Here is a 22674-nt window from a genome sequence, read left to right as displayed (position 1 = left end):
TTCTCTGCCTACACTGCAAATTCCTCAGCGAAGTCAGACTGCCTAAGCAGGCCTGCTTTGTCTTTTCAGAGGTATAAACAGTGTGACATTGCACTCTATATAATTTTATGAAAATATGCTAATGAGTTTAAGTATAATGTAACCGGAATATGCTTCATGCAAAAGGTCTCTGTAAGGTATCAGTACAAAGCTTATAATCTACTGAGTGTGATCATCTGATTTGTATAAATGTACCACTCTTGTATCTGAAACTAGAAATATGAAATATAACTCTGAGGGCCTATTGTAATTATGCAAAGTGTGGGCCATTAATAGTGGTTTGGAATCTTGATGACTCCCATTAACCGGGACAATTGTCTGCAGATGACTCCGTTTTACCTGTAAGTCTCCCTGTATATGTGTGTGCTGGCAAGTGGGTAATGAAGTCTTACAGTGACATGTGATCATGTCACCTGAACTGGAATCCATCTTTAACCTGGTGCTTTTCCATTGAGAAGGAGGGGGTGGGAAACCGGAGAGGGACAAAGGATTCACGCCTTATGCAAAAGATACATAAATGGGTGGAACAGAACAAAGGAGGCAGCCATCATGAGGAATCCCCTAGCTACCACCTGAGCTGGAACAAGGGCTGTACCAGGGGAAAGGATTGTGCCCAGACTAGGAAGGAGTCCAGTCTGTGAAAGAGACTTATTGAAACATCTCTTAGGGTGAGATTTTATGTATACTCAGTTGTATTACTGTAATAGGCTTAGACTTGCGTGTTCTATTTTATTTCATTTGGTAATTCACTTCATTCTGTCTGTTTTTTGTACAACCTCTGTGACAGCAAGAGAGAGAGCCTCACGGATGAATGGCAGCCAGAGGTAGACAGGCTTTCTGGACACCGTCAACAGCTAGCGGGACATAGGGTCAGGGATACATTGTGCTCCTAGTTTGAGGCCAGAGTGTCAATGTGGAAAATGCATATAACTTTGTGTAGGGATTGCATGATGCTTTGGGTAATTATTTTATGTTAATCTGTGTAGCAATTATGTTGAATCAAAATCTTGCTGATTCTTTCTTATCTATCCACCCAGCTAAAGCTTTCATTTATCATAGAATGTCAGGGTTGGAAGGGACCTCAAGAGGTCATCTAGTCCACCCCCTTGCTTAAAGCAGGACCAATCCCCAGACAGATTTTTGCCCTATATCCCTAAACGGCCCCCTCAAGGATTGAACTCACAATGCTGGCTTTAGCAGGCCAGTGCTCAAATCACTGAGCTATCCCTCCCCTTGATGAGAGTGCCTCATCTTGCATCTTCATGACTGCACCATCCTTCTCTCTAGCCTTGACAAATGTAGTCACACCCGGCTCAGATCCATTCAGAATGTTGCTACAAAGATAATTTTCCTCGCCCGTCACACTGACCCTGCCCCCTCTCTCTTTGATTTCCCTCCACTGGCACCCCCTTCTCTATGGCATCAAACATAAGCTGCTTGTATTATGCTCAAGGCCCTTCAATTTCAGACCCACCCTACCTATCATCTCTCATTTGCTATTAAGTTGCTGATTCCCACCTCTGATAGGCCCATGATGCTAGCCTCCTCTGCCCACTTGTTAAACAAGCCCCTTTGCGCTTTCTCCCATTCTGCCCCTCATGCTTGGGAGGAGCCCCTGTAAACGTCTGCAAAACTACCTCATTATCCTCATTATCCACCTTCAAAAATTGCCTTTGCCATGATGCCTACAAACCTCTGAACAACGGTTAGGCTGCTGGTGTGCTGAGATCTCTGCCTATCATGCTGATTAATATCAACTGATTGTACTTCCCATCAGTCTGTATCTATGTATTGCATCTTGTCTTGTACTTAGGTTGTAAACTCCTTGGTGCAGGGGCCATCTTTTTGTTCTGTATTTGTACAGCGCCTAGCATAATGGGGCTCAAGAGTAATGCAAATACTAATGATCCTCTGTGTAGGGATTTCATGATGGTCTGGGCAAGGATTTTATGAATTGTTTTAGCAAAGAATAACGCAAGTCATACATTTAAAAAAAATCACCTTTATTGAACACACCATGATGCAAAATGAAAACCATGGCAAAATTTGCAAAAATTCATTATAGCGCCTCGTAATAGGCATTGTCAATCCAAACTCTCACAAAGCTATTGTTACTGTTCCCAACATTTTTCGAACCCTGCCAGTGTGCCTTTCCTATTTTGAGTCACCGGATTGAGTCCCAGGAGTGGCCCCTCTCTTTCATTTGTTTGATGAAACAAATGTGTCTTGTATAACTTGGCATTCTGGTGAGTGCTGTTAAGATAGGACTGGATCTCCTCTCCCCAGTAGGCAAGGAAGTCCAGGACCACAGCATGGGACCATGTGAAAGTGTGGGGCATGGCTCCTATGACTGGTGTGTGGTATACGACATCAGGTGTGTGTACTTACCACAAGCTGGAATCGCAAAGAGATACAGCTGGCTGCATGACAGCATTTAAAGGAGGAGGTGACACCTTATCAAGGTGTCCCTGAAGCTGTAGAAAGCACACAGGTAAACAGACAGGCTGATCCAGCTGTACAAACAGAGCAGTGTGGGAGAGCAATGGGAGGACTGCCAGAGGTTTAAACTGCAGCAAGGGAGGTCTAGGTTGGACATTAGGAAAAAGTTCCTAACGGTCAGGGTGGTTAAATACTGGAATAAACTGCCTAGGGAGGTTGTGGAATCTCCATCTCTGGAGATATTTAAGACTAGGTTAGATAAATGTCTATCAGGGATGGTCTAGACAGTATTTGGTCCTGCCATGCGGGCAGGGGACTGGACTCGATGACCTCTCGAGGTCCCTTCCAGTCCTAGAATCTATGAATCTATGCAGTTTCCCAGCTAGAATGATTCATCACTTCAGACAATGAGACACAACCATATGTGAACGGAGTAAACTTGTATTATGGAGGCTACATGCCACATATAGCAGATAATCTGAATTTACTGTGACAACATTTTTTAAGAAGATATCAGGTTCTTTTTGTTCTTCAGGCCTCTTACTAACAGTCAGATCTAGATCTATCTGCACCCAGACTGTTAGTGATTATACTGTATTAACAGTTTGTTTACCTTTGGGGGGTTACTGGTGTAGCATGGACTGGGGGTGAATAACAGTTCATCTCATGTATGCACAAATTTTGATCTGACACTAATAAATACAATCCAAAAGAAGGATTCCTAAAAGAGAAGGAAGGATGATCTCATGGCTTTGAGGCAAAAATAGGAATCAAGAGACCTGCGTTTAATTCTTGGGTCTGCTACAGATTTCCTAGGTAATCTTGTGCAAATCACTTAATCTCTCTGGGGAAAAATATGTAAAGTGCGGGTAATAATGCTTCCTTTCTCCCACACTTTGGTGTGCCTTGTCCATTTAGATAGTCCCTACCCTAAAAAAAAAAGTATGCAATCTCTCAATGTGTCTGTAGAGGTCTTACCACAATGAGTCCTCGGTCTTGGTTGGGGGCCTCCAGATGCTACTGTAATACAATAGAATAATAGAAATGGAGGGGTAAAAAGGACCAAGACAAGTCCTGAAGTCCAGCTCCCCGTGCTGACGCAGGACCAAGTAAACCTAGACCATCCCTTACAGGGGTTTGTGTAACCTTTGCTTAAACCTCCTGTGATGGGAATTCCTCAGCCTCCTTTGGAAGCCTATTCCAGAACTTAACGACTCTTCTAGTTAGTAAGATTTTCCTAAAATCTTCCCTAATTGTCCCTTGTTGCAGATTAAGCTCATTATTACTTGTCCTATCTTCAATGGACATGGAGAACAACTGATCATCATCTTCTCTGTAACAGCCTTTAACATATTTGAAGACGTTATCAGGTCCTGCCTCAGTTGTGTTTTCTCAAGACTAAACTGCCCATTTTTTTAACCGCTCCTGAGAGGTCAGATTTTCTAAATCTTGTATCATTTTTCTTGCTCTCCTCTGGATTCTCTCTTAATTTGTCTGTATCTTTCTTAAAGTGCGGCACCCAGAATTGGACACAGAATGATAGGCACTGACTCCAGGGGTGCTTCATTTTTTCGGTGGGTGCATCAACTCCAGCCCTGGAGCACCCACCGAAAAAATTTGGCAGATGCTTAGCACCCACTGGCAGCCAAACTCTCCGCCTCTTCCCAGCTCCTCCTGCCCACTGGGGGCAGGGATGGAGGGGGACAGGCCTGGGGTGGAGGGTGGGGTCAAGCATTCCCCGAGTAGAAAGGAAGTCGGCACTAATGTACAGTACTCCAGCTGAGGCCTCACCAGTGCCAAACAGAGTGGGGCAATTTACATCTCATCTTATATACATTCTTGTTAATAAACCCCAGAATGATATTAGCCTTATTCGCAACTGCATCACATTGTTGAGTCATATTTAATTTGTGATCCACTATAACCTCCAGATCTTTTTCAGTAGTACTCCCACCTAGATAGGTATTTTGTAGTTGTGCATTTGATTTTTCCTTCCTAGGTGCAGTACTTTGCACTTGTCTTTATTGAATTTCATCTTGTTGATTTTAGACCAATTCTCTAATTTGTCAAGGTCATTTTGAATTCTAACCCTGTCCTCCAAAGTGCGAGCAACCCCTCCCATTTTGGTGTCATCCACAAACTTTATGAGCATACCCTCCACTCCATTATCCAAGTCATTAGTGAAAATACTGAATAGTGCCAGACCTCACTAGATAGGCCCTCCGTGTTTTACAGTGAACCATTGATAGTAACCCTTTGAGTATGGTCTTTCAACCCGTTGTGCACCCACCTTAAGGAATTTCATTTAGATCACATTTCATTAGTCTGCTTATGAAAATGTCATGTGGGACTATGTCAAAAACCTTACTAAAATCATGATCTATCACATCTACAGCTTCCCCCCATCCACTTGGCCAGTAACTCTGTCAAAGAAGGAAATTCGATTGGTTTGGCATGATTTGTTCTTGACAAATAATATGACATGAAGGAAGGAGAAGAGAAAAGAGGTGTTAAAGCAGTGAAAAAGTGGTTAAAAACAAGGAGATAATTCTGAAGAATGGGGGTCATATAAATATGGTGATCAGCAGACTCCCATGTCACCTCCTTACAGATATTTTATGTTTTTTTTATTTGTTATTTAGGTCCAATAAACAATATGCTTTTGGAGGAGAAGTACAGCTATGAATATGTTGATGAAAACGTAATTGAAAACATAAGGAAAAAATTCCAAGAAAGCACAGTTCAAAATAAAACGTATCCCCTGAAGAAGAAGAGGGAAGGTGAGTGTGTCAATCGATCACTTACGAATGTAAACAAATGCGTGCCACTGTTTTCAGAGCTAATGGCAGTCTTCACTCGTCATGAAATTGGGAGTTGTCTGTGAAAGTGTCAAAGTCTCTACAGTAACATTTTCTGAAGAACAGGGGCAAAGCAGAGGAGACACCAGTAGTACAATTTATGACTCACTGTCACTGTTTAGAATGACGCCTTTTTCAGTCGACACTGAGTCATTCGAGCTGGGTGAAATTTTTCACAATAGTTTATTCACCAAAAAATGCAGTTTCAGTCAACCAAAAAGTATTTGCAAATTTGACACAGATGCACTGAAATAGTTTTGGACGAAAAAAGTTTGTCCAGTGGTGGTGCTGCTGCCCTTGCCTCCTTTAGAAGAGGATGCCCTGGGATATAGGGCAGTCTGGGTTGGGTGTCTGCACTGCAATAAGGGGTGTAATTTGCAGCTTGTGTAGATGTACTCACACTAGCTTTTAATTTAGCTAGCTTGCTAAAAATAGCAGTAAGGATGCGGCAGCATGAGCTAGCAATGCACGTATGTAGCGGGGGAGGGAGAATAGGGGCAGGCGGCCTTGTACAGCCTGCACTGAAGCCCATGCTGCCACATCCTCACTGATCTTTATAGCAAGCTAGTTAGGGTACAGCTATGTCTGCACACGCTACAGATTGCAGCCCTGCCACAGTGCAGATGTGGCCATAACCCTCTCCGGTTGAAACTAGGGTTACCATACATCCTCTTTTTCCCGGACATGTCCGGCTTTTCGGCATTCAAACCCCCATCCGGGGGGAATTGCCAAAAAGCCGAACATGTCCGGGAAAATGCTGGCCAGGCACTTCCCCTCCGGCGGCGGCTATGCTCCTCCCCTGACTCTTCGGCTCTGTTTAAGAGCCGAGCTGCCCGAGCGCTATGGGCTTCAGGCAAACCCCTTGCCTCCGGACCCCAGCCGCCGGCCGGGCACTTCCCCTCCCGGGCTCCGGCGGCGCAGGGTCCGGAGGCATGGGGGCTGCCCGAAGCCGGTAGTGCTGGGGCAGCTCGGCTCTTAAACAGAGCGGAAGGGGCAGAGTTGGGGCGGGGGTGGGGAAATGGGCGGGGCCAGGGCCCGTGGAGGGTCCTCTTTTTTTATTTGTTAGATATGGTAACCCTATTGAAACTGTTCCAAATATTTGGTATAAAATATTTGAATAGTCATTAGCTCAGAGGACGAGCATGCCACTGACCCTGTGACCCTGTAGCTTCGTAGTCAGGGCACTCAACCGGGAGGTGAGAGATCCAAGTTCAAGTCCCTGGGCTAACTACTGTTTAATCACTTATACAAAGTGGAATAGCTTCAATGGAGAGATTGAGAGACCTATCCCAGAATGTCCCTTAGGCCAGCAGTCAGGGCACTCTCCTGTGGTATAGAAGATCCAAATTCAAATCTCTTCTGCATATCAGGCAGAGGGGGGAATTGAACTCAGGTCTTCCCACAGCCCAGGTGAGTGTCCTAATCACTAAAGGTATGTCTAAACAGCATAGAGGTATGGGACTCCAAGCTAGGGTGGACAGACACATGCTAGCTCTGCTCAAGTTAGTGCACTAAAAATAGCAGTGTGGCTGTGGTGGCGGCTTAGGCTAGCCACCTGAGTGCGGTCCTGCCACATCCTCTGGTACATACTTGGACAGCTACCCTGAGCAGCCCCCATGCTGCTATTTTTAGCACCCTGCGTGGAGCAGAGCTAGCATGTGTCTGGCAACCCAAGCTGGGAATCACATCTCCCAGCTTCTGAGCAGAAATACGCTAAAGGGCTAATGGTTATAAGGGAACTAGCTCTTCCTCCATCAGCTGTTTTGTGACTCTAGCCCTTCATATGCTTTGCTTTTTATTTTAAAAATGCCCAAAGACACAAAGTTTCATTCAACCCAAAATGAAATTTTTGTCAACTCACAATTCGCTGAAATTTTCCAGCATTTTTGTTCCATTTTTCAGAACTGCCAGTGAAGCAAAAACCCAGTTATTCACTCTGCTCTATGTGTAATACATAACTAAGCTTTGTAAAAAGCGGTAAACTTTTAGGCCCTGATTTTAATTTACACTAAAGCTACTTTCTGCTGCTCTGGCTGTGGGAAGGGGACTTAAAGCCAGAGTAAACAAGAATCAGGTTCTTACTGCTTAATAACCCCAAATTATCAATTCCAATTTCGCACAAATTGTACTTATATTGTTAAGTAGGGGTGGAGCTGGTGGAAAAGGTGACTGAGCGCCTCAGCTTTCCCACACTCTGATAACAACTCCTGATTTTTCCCTCTCTAGGTTTCCCTGTTAATCTCTCTTCCTGCCAAATCCCCCTCTTAACTCAGTGCAGGATCCAAAGACTAATTTTCAGTGAGGGTCCTAGGTAGTGAAATTTCTCCCACTGCAGCATGTCTGGGGAGGTGAACGGGATGCACTAGTAGATATTCTACTCCTCCCCATAGCTGATGTTTGTATGTTGCAGCTTGTATCAATTCCCATGTCTCAAGAGTGGTTTCCAGTCCTTTGCAGGCAGCACATGTGCTGCAGCTGTGGATCCTTGTCTTCCCCTCCCTACGCTTGTGGCCAGTGTTCACAGAAGCAAATCCTCTTCTCCCTCTATTCAGGCATTGTGGGGCCTGTAGCAACAGATCATGTTCTCTTCCATCTCCAAACTTCATCGCGGCAATGCCTCCAGGGGGACCAGCAGCAGGGGTTCTGCAGCCTGCCTTCTCTTTCCGCTCATCAAAAGACCACTAACTGAGATGAGGCATTTCTAATTCAGATGGGGGCAGCTGGCTTAAATTCATGCTTCTTCCCACCTCCCCTGTGCCTATGCCAAGAAAGAAATGTACATGGAGCATGAGAGGAGAGCCAGGAAGCAGCAAGAGCACAGAGATTGGAGTCTGCTGCATGCCTAGGGTTACCATATGTCTGGATTTTCCCAGACATGTCCTGCTTTTTGGTCCTCAAATCCCCGTCCGGGAGGAATTTACAAAAAGCAGGACATGTCCGGGAAAATAGGGAGGCATGGTAAGGGGACCACCTCCTCCCCGGGCTCCAACTTCCTGGGGCCAGGCGGCGGCTGTTTGTTCTCCCCACCTGGGCAGCCGGACTCGGGAGCAGCCACTGCTGCAGCTCCCACTGCCGCGGGGGAAAGCAGCCAAGCATGTGGCACTTGGCAGCTGTGGCTCTGGCAGCCGGGGCGTGAACCCCCTGAGCCCGGGCCTGCTGCGGGGACCCAGCTGGTGCAATCCTGTGGGTGGCCCCAGAGTAGGGGCAGCAGGCCCCAGCCCCCCAGTCCCACTTGGGTCCCGCAGGGGAACTAACGGGGCTGCCGATGCCTCCGCCCCGGGGCCGCCCGCGGGACTGCACCAGCTGGAAAGCCAACCCAGACGCGACTGGCCAGGGGCTCGGTGCAGCGTGCGCGCTGCTGGGTCCCCGCAGCAGGCCCAGGCTAGGGGGGTTTGGGCCCGGGCGCCAGAGCCGCAGCCGCTGAGCGCCACATGCTTGGCCACTTCCTCCCCCCGCGGCAGTGGGAGCTGCAGCAGCGGCTGCTCCCAAGTCCGGCTGCCCAGGAGAGGAGAAGGAACAGCTGCTGCCTGGCCCTGCGGGCCGCCCTCCTACTCTCCCTCCAGGTACCGCCCGAGTCCTGCCTGTGCTTGGGGCCAGGCCGGACTCACTCACCCGGGCCCCGCACTCCCCTGCATCTCCCGGGCCTCCCTCTGCCGCCGTTTCCCCCCACCCCTCTGGTCACCCTGGGGGCGGAGACTTTGGGGAAGGGGCGGAGTTGGGTGGGGCCAGGGCGGAGTTGGGGCGGGGCCGGAGTCCCATGGAGTGTCCTCTTTTTGCAGGATTGAAATATGGTAACCCTATGCATGCCCAGCAGCCACAACAGATCATGCCCAGAAGGGTGGGGGGAAAACAAGCATCTGTCAGAAAGAAGAGGGAGAGACTGAGGACAACATTGTAGTCTACACTAGCCAGGGAATTAGTGCCCAGCTAGCCAGAACAGGGTCAGTAATGATCCTGGCTAACAGGGTTGTACTGTCACGTAGACAGGGCCTAACTGGACACTGTAAACAAGGGTTACACTGGAAAAGAAAAAATTTCCATTTGACTTCTTACCCATAGGTAACCAGGCAGAATGCAGCTTCAAGAGACAACATCTGCCTGAGGGCTCAGCCTCTAATTATGCCATTTACTGTTGAGGTGTCAGATCCTTCAAGCCTTTATCCACCTGCCCTTTAAACTCCCTGTCAACAGAGAAAAGGCTGCACTTTATTACTCCTCTTGTTTGAAGGCTTTAGCAAAACATGCAAGAAAAGACCTTTGCTGTCTCTGGGAAGATTGCTATCGGAGTCTTGGATTATGAAACAGTCCCATAAATGATCTTATTCGGGGGTTGAAGGAGCAACCACCCACTCTAAGATCATTAGATAGCCAAAGGACATGTTGATTTTCTTCCAATCTTTTGGTCTCCTTCTGACATTCAGAAATCCTCCATTTAAGGTTTATATTAAAAATTTCTGCCAAGATTTCTCTGTGTGCACATTTGTGTGTGCATTGGGAAATGTGGATTCGATTTGTGCATGTAAATCCAAGCTTTGGTGAGTACAAAAACAAACCTGGAAGACTTTTGGTGCACCAGCGGGGACAGCTTAAGAGGCTGCTTTTGAAAAAGTCTCATAAAATCAGGTCAATGGGACATTTAAAACATAGATGGATTTGTTGCTTTGGCCTTATTGAGAACATCTCTTATAAGCTTTTTAAGAGGAAAAGATTTACAAGAATCAATGGTCTCCTGCATCTCTGCCAAAGATTTAATTATCCGTCATATTGGTTACACCACAGGCCTGCTTCCCATTAATTTATACCATTCATTAAATACTTCCTTTCAATTGTTCAAACATATACAAACAATCAGACTGAAATTCATTGGTGCAAATTACATTATAACAAAATTGTTAGAAAATGTTTTAAGTTTAAGATATTAAAAATAAAAGCAAGTCCCCATAATTTAACCCTTATCTGAGCTTCACCCTCAAAGAATGGATTTTAAATCAGTGTTTATAATCAGTTATTTAGTCGTGTATAGATACTCCAACCAAGATCAAAGCTCCATTGTACCAGGCACTATACCAGCACATAGTAAGAACCAGTCCTTGCGCCAAAGAGCTTACAATCCAAACAGACAAAATAAAGAGTGAGAGGGGAAATGGAGGCAAAGATACTTGCCCAAGGTTGCTGGTAGATCTGGGAACAGAACCCAGGTCTTGTCATTCCCAGGCTACTGCACTGTTTACTAAACCACACTGCTTTTCTATCTTTTGTACTAATGTTGATAGATTTTCTGTGGGCTTTCATATCCTTTTGTTCTTACACAAAGCGAAATTAACTATTTATTTTGTTGCTTCACTGAACCTGGACCAGATGATAAAGGCCAAAATTTTCAAACTCAGGTACCTTAAACTCAGGCATCTAAATCAATATTTAGGCATTCAGAACTCCTGCTTAAGTCATTGGGAGTTGTGGGTTCCTAGCATCTTTGAAAAATCCCATCACTTTCATTTAGATTCTTACGTATGGATTTAGGTGCCTAGTGTTAGTCATCCAAGTTTGGAAACTTTTTCCATTTGGTATTTTCCCTGCTCTCTGATGGGACAACTGAAGCTTTTAAATGAGAGAATAATGAATGGTGAATGTAGGAGGAAAAATGAACAGGTAGTGATAGGGGTACTTGCATAGGAGTTGGGAGATGCAAGTTCAGTTCTCTGGTCTGCCACAGGCTTCCTGTGTGAACTTGGCATGTTGCTTTACTTCTCTCTCTCAATTCCTCATCTGCTGCTTACAAACAGGGAAGAATTGGTAAGGGAAGTAGAAGTGGGTGGCAACCTGGGAGGCAGTGACCATGAGATGATCGAGTTCAGGATCCTGACACAAGGAAGAAAGGAGAGCAGCAGAATACAGACCCTGGACTTCAGAAAAGCAGACATTGACTCTCTCAGGGAACTGATGGGCAGGATCCCCTGGGAGAATAACATGAGGGGGAAAGGAGTCCAGGAGAGCTGGCTGTATTTTAAAGAAGCTTTATTGAGGGTGCAGGAACAAACTATCCCGAAGTGCAGAAAGAATAGTAAATATGGCAGGCGACCAGCTTAGCTTAACAGTGAAATCTTCGGTGAGCTTAAACTCAAAAAGGAAGCTTACAAGAAGTGAAAATTTGGACAGATGACTAGGGAGGAGTATAAAAACATTGTTAGAGCAAGTAGTGGTTTAATCAGGAAGGTCAAAGCACAATTGGACTTGCAGCTAGCAAGGGATATGAATGGTAACAAGAAGGGTTTCTACAGGTATGTTAGCAACCAGAAGGTGGTCAGGGAAAGTGTGGGACCCTTACTGAATGGGGGAGGAAACATAGTGACAGATGATGTGGAAAAAGCTGAAGTACTCAATGCTTTTTTTGCGTCGGTCTTCACAGACAAGGTCAGCTCCCACACTGCTGCAGTGGGCAACACAGTATGTGGAGGAGATGAACTGCCCTCAGTGGTGAAAGAACAGATTGAGGACTATTTAGAAAAGCTGGATGTGCAGATGGGTCCAGATCTAATGCATGCCAGGGTGCTGAGGGAGTTGGCTGATGTGATTGCAGAGCCACTGGCCACTATCTTTGAAAATTCATGGTGATCGGGGGAGGTCCCAGGCGACTGGAAAAAGGCAAATATAGTGCCCATATTTAATAAAGGAAAGAAAGAGAACCCAGGGAACTACAGGCCAGTCAGCCTCACTTCAGTCCCTGGCAAAATCATGGAGCAGGTCCTCCCGGAATCTATTTTGAAGCACTTGGAGGAGAGGAAGGTGATCAGGAACAGTCAACGTGGATTCACCAAGGGCAAGTCATGCCTGACCAACTTGATTGCCTTCTATAATGAGATAACTGGCTCTGTGGATATGGGGAAAGCGGGGGGCGTGATATATTTTGACTTTAGCAAAGCTTTTGATACGGTCTCCCACAGTATTCTTGTATTCAAGTATTCTTGCCAGCAAGTTAAAAAAGTATGGATTGGATGAATGGACTATAAGGTGGATAGAAAGCTGGCTAGATTGTCGGGCTCAACGGGTAGGGATCAATGGCTCGATGTTTAGTTGGCAGCTGGTATCAAGCAGAGTGCCCCAGGGTTCGGCCCTGGAGCCGGTTTTCTTCAACGCCTTTATTAATGATCTGGATGATGGGATGAATTGCACCCTCAGCAAGTTTGCAGATGACACTAAGCTGTGGGGAGAGGTAGATATGCTGGAGGGTAGAAATAGGGTCCAGAGTGACCTAGACAAATTGGAGGATTGGGCCAAAAGAAATCTGATGAGGTTCAACAAGGACAAGTTCAGAGTCCTGCACTTAGGAAAGAAGAATCCCATGCACCACTATAGGCTGGGGACCGACTGGCTAAACAGCAGTTCTGCAGAAAAGGACCTGGGGATTACAGTGGATGAGAAGTGTGCCCCTGTTGCCAAGAAGGCTAATGGCATATTGGGCTGCATTAGTGGGAGCATTGCCAGCAGATCGAGGGAAGTGATTATTCCCCTTTATTCGGCACTGGTGAGGCCACACCTGGAGTATTGCATCCAGTTTTGGTCCCCCCCACTACAGAAGGGATGTGGAAAAATTGGAGAGAGTCCAGCGGAGGGCAACAAAAATGATTAGGGGGCTGGGGCACATGATTTACGAGGAGCGGCTGAGGGAACTGGGGTTATTTAGTCTGCAGAAGAGAAGAGTGAGGGGGGATTTGATAGCAGACTTCAACTACCTGAAGTGGGGGTTCCAAAGAGGATGGATCTAGGCTGTTCTCAGTGGTGGCAGATGACAGAAAGGAAGCAATGGTCTCAAGTTGCAGTGGGGGAGGTCTAGGTTGGATATTAGGAAACACTATTTTACCAGGAGGGTCGTGAAGTACTGGAATGAGTTACCTAGGGAGGTGGTGGAATCTCCATCCTTAGAGGTTTTTAAGGCCCAGCTTGACAAAGCCCTGGCTGGGATGATTTAGTTGGGGTTGGTCCTGCTTTGAGCAGGGGATTGGACTAGATGACCTCCTGAGGTCTTTTCCAACCCTAATATTCTATGATTCTATGACAATGATAGTGTAGTCCTATTTCAGGGGTGTTGTGAGGACATATGTATTAAAGATTGTGGTGTGACACTATGCACCACGGTATTCACACCCTACACACTGATGTAATAATCTTTGAACAAAATATGCCTTGTGAGGTATTATTTGAAAACTAATAACTCACTGATCATTAATATTATTGTGTAATATATGTACATAGTGGGTATTAAGAGTTATAAATCTATGCTGGAATTATAACTAAAGAGTGTGTAAAGCAGGTATGTCAGGAGGGAGTTGTTAAACAGGTCTATGTTAAACAAAGGAATGTGTTCACCTCAATTTACAAATAAGCAGTAAACAGACCATGAAGCTAACAAGGGACGGAGGTAAACCTTAGATTAACAAGTGTGGGAGAAAACAGAATGGTGTATACACCCAGCAGGAGAGAGAAGCTTGGTCTGGGTTTTATTTTTCAGAAGAATCCATATAAAAGGTTTACCAGTCTGTAAAGATGACAGGGGTCCAGGGGATGCTTGAACCAGCAATTAATATCATTGTAAAAAGTATATATCAATACTATTGGAAGAATTCTGAATACTCACACATTTTAAAATGTGTGTCCAAACAACGGAAGGAACATTTCCCACCCAGACCGGAGGGGAAACAGCTATATACCTGTTTTCTATGTTAATTAAGCATGGTGGAATCAAAACAATGGAAGCCCCATTTACATACAGGGGGATGGGAAGCCCACAGGAAGGAAAGAACAGCATGAGGTCATCCTGCCTCTTGAAACAAGTTCATTGAACTTTGAAAGATAAAAGCAAGGGCAGAGGCCATATTTGGCATCCATCACAAGACAGACATGAGGAAACAGAACACTTGCAAGCTGAGAAAGATGGGTCTCCTTCAACCAAGGGGGGTTGAAGTTTCTGGAACTGAATATAGGTGAGAAACTTGCTAAGGTAAAGATCTTGCACCTACGACGACAAGGGAAGCCTTGTACTTTTCTGGAAGGTCCTGACTGTGGGAAAGTTAGCCATGTTTGCAAAAAAGAATACGTGGTGAGAGAAACCAGCTTGAACAAAGCCTGTATCTTGCCAGATTACGTTTTAGAATTTTAGAAGCATATTTTGGTTTGTTTTACTTGTAACTCTTTCTATCTTCATTTCTTATATGTGAACTCACTTAATCCTATGTATATTTTGTCAATAAATGTATTTCATTTTTACCATAAACCAACTCAGTGCTGTGTTTAAAGGAAACGGTGTGTTCACCCCAGTTAAGTTAAGCTGTGATGTACCTTTGTGTTTTTAGAGGAAAAAACAAATCATATAATTTCTCTGAACTATCCAGGAGAGGGCTGAACAGTACAAAACATGCAGTTTGGGAAATTCTGGAACTGGGAGTGTGTTGGTGTCACCCTGCAAGTAGTAACCAAGGCTGGTGGAAGCTTGAGTGGGGCTGTAGATAGGCTGCTGGGGTCAGAACTGTTGAACCAAGGCTGTCTGGCACACAGTCACTCAGGGTGTGACCTGCATGCTGGTAGGCTAGTCCTTAGCAGCCCAGGATGGGAGCTACAACAGCAAAGCATTGTGAGGCACCCCAGTTTATAGGACAGGTGACACAACCCCTCACTGGTCTGGATTGCACCCTGGAACATGACAGTGGGACACTCAGATACCATAGTAATGGGGTCATGTCTGGAAAATAAAAACAGATGGACAAAGAGGTGAAGTGACTCACATCATGCAACTGGTCAGTGGCAGAGCAGAGGATGGTGAAATCCTGGCCCTGTTGAAATCAACCAGGGTTTTGTCATTGACTTCAACAGAGCCAAGATTTCACCCAAGGTCTGTTGACTCCCACTCCTTTGCTTTAATCACCCCCCACACTGTAGTTTCCTTTCTGCAAGAGCTGAGTTTGCATTTTTCTTAGTTCAGTAGAAGCTACAGGGTTTTGTCTCCTCAGTGACTGATCTGTTCCCCATCTGTTTTAAGCTAAATATCATTCAGTTACTGTTGTTTGCTAACTCTTCATTACACACAACTGTTCACACAGCACAGCACTCATGCACCCACATATTCATTCACTGCATCATTTTAAAACCAATATAAAAGACTTCTGTTTCAATTTCAGCCATTCATTTTCTTTTTTGTTTGTTTTCAGAAACCTCTAAAATGGAATAATACTGAAATTAACCCAAAATGACTGAAAAATTGCATATATTATGTAATTAGATCATCCACAACTACAATAACAGATGAAGCATGAAAGAAACACCGTCTTCCTTCTGTCTCATGCATCCAAGGTTGCAATTCAACTACACCAAGCCCCTGAGAAACGAACTACTTTCACAATCATAAATAAAAAGTCATGCACGCTAATGGTTCCCTTTGTAAATATGTATTCACAAATTCATATAATTATGCCAATTAGGATCCAGTTTTGCCTTCTCAGTGCACCCAAAACACCCATTGATTTCCTAGGCCACTGTAGGGCACTTGCTCCAGGCCAATTCCTTATTCTAAAGTGTCCTATAATTACAAATGTTTTGGGAAGAGAGGCTAAAGTAATTCCTCATTTAATTAAACAATTGCAAATGCTCCAGGTTGAGTTTCAGGTATGGCGTACTCAAAATTACCAAGAGTCAGATTCAGCCACCCTTTCTGGTGCTGTGTAGTATCTTACTGTGCAAGTAGTACCTTTGCTTCATAAGTAATCCCACTGAAATCAATGCAGCTGCTCACAGAGTAAAATACTACCCAGTGGGACTAAGGGTGGCTGAACCTGGCACAAAGTAAATCAGAGTATCTTGGGTTAGATTGTATCCATACTGGGGATAGGAAGGGCTGATCTTGTGGGGTTTGAGTAGGAGCCACTAAGAATCATAGCCTCTTTGTTCAGGAAGAGCGAGTTGCTCAGTCTGGGAGTAATTTGCGGAAAAGAGAACAAGGAAGCATGGGGAGGGATGAGAGCAGGTGGAGTCATGTCTCCATCCTCCCTGTGCATTGTGAGGAGGGAGCATACTGCACTTTTAAAAAGTTATGTAGCAAATTGCTCTCCTATCCACACCCAACCACAACTGGGTCGGTGCATCTTCACACAACCTTTCAATGGGCTGTGCCAAACAGGAGCCATTAGGTCTTGATTAACGCTCCACCTGTTAAAGAGCATAGCAGATTCTTCATATTTTAAAAAAAATTGCTTTAAAATGTTTTCCCTTTTAAAAATATTTTTGAAAAATGAAAAATAAGTGGTTAGACAGTTCCATGAGAGGTGAAGGGTTTCCTGGATGCAAAACCTACCTGACGAGCATCTGAGGGACATTCATTGGTGCCCTGCCACTATCCTCCTTATTATTGTGGAAATAGCAATTATGGTGGGTATTTCTGCTTATTTAGATGAGGATGCTTTTAAATATTGCTGTGAATGTATGAGCAGTGCTGATATGGGAAACGTACATTCTGTACTCTCATATTACAAAGCAACGAAGCACCAAAAATGCCTACATCTTTTCTCTGTAAATATTTTTAAAGAAAAAATCCCTACGATATAGAGTATACCCTGAATTGCTGATAGGAAATCCATGGAATAGTTAGTTACCTCTATGGTAAATTCATTTAGGATTTCTTTGCACTGTTTTACATTAATTTAATTAGGGTAAATCCTTTTCCTTACTATAATCATTGTCTAAATTAGTCCAATTACTAACCAGTACTTTGTATGCACATGTTTTTATGCAAGATTCGGCATATAAATAGTTAATGAGGGATAGTTTTGTATGTGTGTCTATTGTATGTATTCACCCACCTTGTCTGTATATTGTATACATAGGATTAATTGGGTAATGTGGCCTGTGAATGTATTGATATGCCTCTTTCAATAGATTGCACAAAAAACAATATTTCTCTTTTTAGTAGGTGAAAACAGTCCAGCTTGTAACATTGGCAAACCCAGTCTTCTGCATAAATAAATGTGTAATTCATGCTGTATTTTACTAGGTTATTGTGTGTATGATGTTGCCATTCAGTAGGTGGTTTAGCGATGGTAAGGGATCTATTACTACCAAACTCTGCTTTAGCTCAAGTGGCAGAGGTCTGTGTTTTTGGAGCTACAAGGACGAATATAATAAAGGTCAAGCCTGTAAGTTGCTAAGCGCCTCCTATGAGGTGTTGAGCACCCTAAACTGTTGTGTATGCTCAACTTATCATAGAATCAAGCTGTTATTGTGACAATCGTAGGTTTATTTCACAGCACACTAATATATATACTGTGGTCTCTTTTGTAAAAATGAAGTCTCTGTAGTATTAGCCCTACTATAGCACAGGGGTTGGCAGCCTTTGGCACGCAGCCCATCAGGGTAATCTGCTGGCGGGCCGCAAGACATTTTGTTTAGGTTGACCGTCTGCAGGCATGGCCCCCCGCAGCTCCAAGTGGCCGTGGTTTGCCTTTCCCAGCCAATGGGAGCTGCAGGAAGCGGCAGCCAGACATTAAATAATAAAATAGTTGCCTTGTAAATGATTGGCATAATCCCTCACACATATATGCTAGTTTAAAGGCTTAATTTATTTATTGTTAATGAGCATTTCCTTCCACTGCACTCTCATTAAGGGCTTATCCGCACATGGAGTTATTCAGAAACAGCCATTCCCGAATAACTCTACATGCAGACGCCTTTATTCAGGAATAGGAATGCCTTGGTCCTGTTTGGCTTAACCCAGAAAGTGCATTAAACAAAACAGGGGCAGAACAGCCTTATTTTGGAATAAGAGTGTCCACACATAGAGTTATTGTGTGGACGAGCCCCTAGTGAGACAGCATTTCCATGATAATCAACATGCACATTTTCCATATGTTGTGCCTTTGTGCTTGGAGAAGATAAGAAAAACCTTTCTCCCAGCATTCTTCTTTAAACGCCAAAAAGCCTTTTGTTTAAATACAATGTGCTCCTTCTTTGTGTCAGACAAATCCTTATCTGCAACACTCTTGCCAAGGAGTGCTGCTGTTGATGCTTGTTATCACTCCACTTAATGCATTTGATGCTTTAGTTACCTCTTATGTCTGCCCAAGTGCTATTTTAAATTTTTGCTTTGATGCCGCTCTTTGCAAGTATCTGACATGGTGTTAAATACTTGCAGTCTTCAAAGAGAAACCAAGTTTGCTTTCAAAGATTAGAAGTGGGGTGAAATGTTTGTTTGTTTATGTGGGGAGGGGCAGGAGGGGGGATTGCTGGGCTGCTGGCCTCTCTCCCAAAGCTCAGGAAGGACTAGCACCATGCCAAGAGTCTGTTCAGGCCCTTCCTTCGGGGTAGTGTTTAATCTTTAAACACAAAATTCATCAACAAACACAAAGACAAGGCAGGTGCCCAGAAGCCCTTTGTTTCACTCTTTACCCCACCCCCTTCACTTCCAGGGTCTGCCACAGAACAGGAGCCAAACTCTGTCCTGCAACAATCCCTTCAGCGGAGCTTGTTCAGTCCTTTACAGGAATCCCCTGACCCCTTTCCCTCCACCAGGCCCAAACACCCATTCTTAAAGGGGTTCAGCCTAACAATAGGGCTGGTTGACCCCATGCGTCTTGGTCCTTAAAGTGGGTGACCATCCCTTTACAGGAATACTTTTGTGTTTTCCAGTGATAATTTGCCTATTTGGCTCTTCCCCCTTGGGTTTCATATCTTCTCTCTCTGTCTCCACAGGATACCCTTTCCTGTGTAGCCCTTACTTCCTCTGATGAAGAAAGATGAAAAGAGTTAAATCAATATGTGGATTATGGCCAAATGGTGACTCAGTCCCTGATCCTGCAAAGACTAACGCACATGTTTGTCTTTATGCCTGTGAGTTCACCTGGATGTGGGAATGTCTGCAGCTGCCAGTTCAGGCTTAGCCTCAGATAAGCAATAGAACTGGCCTTTGCTATTTTTGAAAGTCTTGAGAAACAAATTTTTGTGTCCTCCCTTTCACATAAACATACGTGATTCCCTCATAATCCCACAAAGGCTGATTAAAGGTTCTAGGAAAGTTAGTGAGATGATTCTATGCAGTACACTATATTTAAATAACTGACTTCCTAATTGCTAATATCTAACCTAAATCTCCTTTGCTGCAGATTAAGAAAATTACTTCTTGTTTTTCCTTCAGTAGACATGGAGAGCAATTGATCACAGTCTTCTTTATAACAGCTCTTAACATGTTTGAAGACTTTTGTAAGGTCCCACCTCAGTCTTCTTTTCTCAAGACTAAACATGCCCAATTTTTTAACCTTTCCTCATAGCTAAGGTTTTCTAAACCTTTTATCATTTCTGTTGCTCTTTCCTAAAGTGTGGTGCCCAGAATTGGACACAGTACTCCACCTGAGGCCTCACCAGTGCTGACTAGAAAGGGACAATTAGCTCCTGTGTTTATTCAACACTCCTGTTAATACACCCCAGAATGATATTCACCTTTTTTGCAACTGTATCACATTGTTGACTCCTCATATTTAATTTGTGATCCACTATACCTTCAAGCTTCTGTTCAACTGTACTACCACCCTGTCAGTCCCCATTTTATAATTGTGTATTTGATTTTTCCTTTCTAAGTGTAGTTCTTTGCACTTGTCTTTATTGACTTTCCCCTTGTTGATTTCAGACCAATTCATCAAGGTCGTTTTGAATTCTAATCCTGTCCTCCAAAGTATTTGCAACCCCTCCCAGCTTGGTGTCTATAAATTTTATAAACATACTCTCCACTCCATTATCAAAGTCATTATTGAAAATATTGACTAGTAGAGGATCCAGAACGGACCCCTGCACGGGATCAGTAGATACACCCTCCTAGTTTGACAGCAAACCATTGATAACTACCATGAGTGTGGTGTTTTAACCAGTTGTACACCCATCTTACTGTAATTGCATTTAGAACACCTTTCCCTAGTTTGCTGAGGAGAGGTGAAATCTTGCTACTTGTTCCTTTCAGTTATGGTAATCATGTTACATCTATTTATATTTTCCAGTCTAATTTAGCAAGAAAAAGAGCTACATTTGAATGTAGCTTCTTTCTTTCTTTCTTTCTTTCTTTCTTTCTTTCTTTCTTTCTTTCTTTCTTTCTTTCTTTCTTTCTTTCTTCAGAAAATGAGGTTTGCTGAGTCTGATTCCAGAGGACAGCTTGTACAAGCTCCATTCACCCCATCCCACAGCCTCCTTCTTAAGTTCTTCTCATCAGTCGGTATATACCCAAAAAAGTGATATTTGCTCTTTTTTTGCACTGTTGAGGATTGTTTGCAGAGGGAGCTGAGAAACAGTGTTAAAGATTTCCCACAACCACTGTGACTTCTGTCCTGCTGGAGGCCATGGATCAGGAATAGGGCAGTTTTAAATATATATTTTAAGGGAAATACATTTTTAAACTAAACTTTATAGTCAAAGTAAGCCATCTTTTGTCACAAACATGAACACCTAAAATCAGAAAATACTGTCGAAAGCTAAACCCAAAAAGCATAACAATGAGCCAAATTCTGAGGGCTGCCTGACTAGTCCTTACTCAGGCAAACCTCTTTGCCTTCAGTGAGAATTTCACCAGAGAAACCACAGACTAAAAAGGAAGTAAAGATTTGACCCAGTAAGGATACCCTCTTCAAAGTAAGTCAGTGGGGCTTAATATGGATGCAGGGATCTATCTATATAGAACTCATTGCAGGATCGGGACCTAACTATTGTCAGTTCAAATTTGTGAGCACCCAACAGTTATTTTTTGAAAAAGAGGAATTGTTCAACTCAACTTTGTTTTTCAAAGTGCTGAAATTGCTGATTGCCATTTAAAAATTATTAATGTTATCAATGTATGCAAAGAAATGACTGATTTTTTAAAAATGTATTCTACAAATACATTCTAATTGCAATATGTAGTTATGCTCCTTGTTGATTTGTCTGGACATTTGTGTTGTCAGCTCTTGTTTTTCCCAAAGACTCCATGGGGATGTAGCTAATTTAAACACAGAAAAGGTCAAAATCTTGTTTTCAAACTTTTCTTGAACACAATTAGCTTAATATTTTAACAGCTGGAAGCTATAGTAATTACTTTTAGATTATACACAAAATCTGTTGAAGCATAATTACTCTGATCTATGAACCAGGTAATTAAGGTAAAAACTCCTTAGACATTTTCTTAGACCTCATTAACGCATTTCTTTTGAAAATGCTTGGATAATGACAGGACTCATTAAAGCACATTAAAAGTTTATCCATAAAATGACACTGAGTAATTTAAATCTTTATCCTGGGACGTTAGAGGACAGAATAACATTGAACTGCTCAATGTACTGACAGTTCTTTCTTGATTTCCAGTACAGATTTCATACAAATTTGGGGGGAAACTGGCCAATCAAACTGAGCAAGTGGCAAGGGTGAATCCTCACCCAGCTGCAACTGAGGCTGCAAAAGCCATTTTATAGTGGAAAAGGGCTGAAGTTGGGGTGAGGATCTCATCTGGTGTCTCCGGCAAAGATTTTGCCTTTTGTACATGAGTCAGGAGATGACGTTCCAGTCAGATGTTGACTATTGGGTTGCTAGTGGGTTATCCATTCTATATGATTATGGGCTTGATATATTACTCATCAATGTAGTTATGGCAAGACACACAATTACATTAGGAGCATTGAAGAAGCTTCAGAAAACATGGTGAGACATGTTTCTATCACATTATGTAGTATTTAGAAGGCAGGAGTGGTATAACGATATATTTTGTAGATTTTTAGACTTGAAATTAATGTCCTGAACATAATACCAAACAATCCTTTTTGCTTACTAACGAATGATGTGTTGAATAAAAGATAATCAAAGTGTGTTGCCTTTCATTTTTCATTATATAAAACCATCCGCATATTAGGAATTTTTAACAAAAAACTAGGCTCAGCTTGGTCTCTAAGCTGCTCTGCAGGAAAGTTGCCCACAACTTTTTTGTTAGCAGTTGACATGGAGCTATTCAAAATGCAGGAACAGATTTTGCCCACTCAGATGGTACCAAAGGGCTATTTTTTAGGGTTGAGCTCATGGATTAATAGGTAAAATAAATGAAATACTCAGAGTCCTTGTTGGTCCTCAAGCAGTAGCTGGATTATGCCAGAGAATAATATCAATGGGAGCTCCAGCTGTCTGGCACCATTTAGGATTTGACTCCATGTTATGAACTGAGGTGTTTACATGATGCAATGCAGCAGATAGATGATTCATCTGATCCGTATTTAAATTGAAAAGGCTGGAAGTTTCAAACCTAATTGCTGTTGTCTTTTAAAATCTGGAATCTGCGGTAGCAGAGAAATACCAATTCAAT

The 22674-nt window shown here is 43.4% G+C and overlaps 1 protein-coding gene across 1 annotated transcript in view; it reads left to right on the top strand.

Moving 5' to 3' along the window:
- The window catches only part of THEMIS (thymocyte selection associated), a 110258-nt gene extending 88075 nt beyond the window's left edge, over positions 1-22183 (top strand). Inside the window, exons 6-7 of the mRNA XM_005280220.4 lie at positions 5121-5258; positions 15536-22183. Of these exons, the coding sequence (XP_005280277.1) occupies positions 5121-5258; positions 15536-15555 (158 nt within the window). The 3' untranslated portion in view covers positions 15556-22183. The remainder of the gene's footprint in view (positions 1-5120; positions 5259-15535) is intronic.
- The last annotated feature ends 491 nt before the right edge of the window (positions 22184-22674 follow it).

This window comes from Chrysemys picta, chromosome 3, assembly GCF_011386835.1.
Source record: "Chrysemys picta bellii isolate R12L10 chromosome 3, ASM1138683v2, whole genome shotgun sequence".
In the NCBI taxonomy this organism is placed as follows: Eukaryota; Metazoa; Chordata; order Testudines; family Emydidae; genus Chrysemys; species Chrysemys picta.
This window is presented reverse-complemented; position numbering and strand designations above follow the sequence as displayed.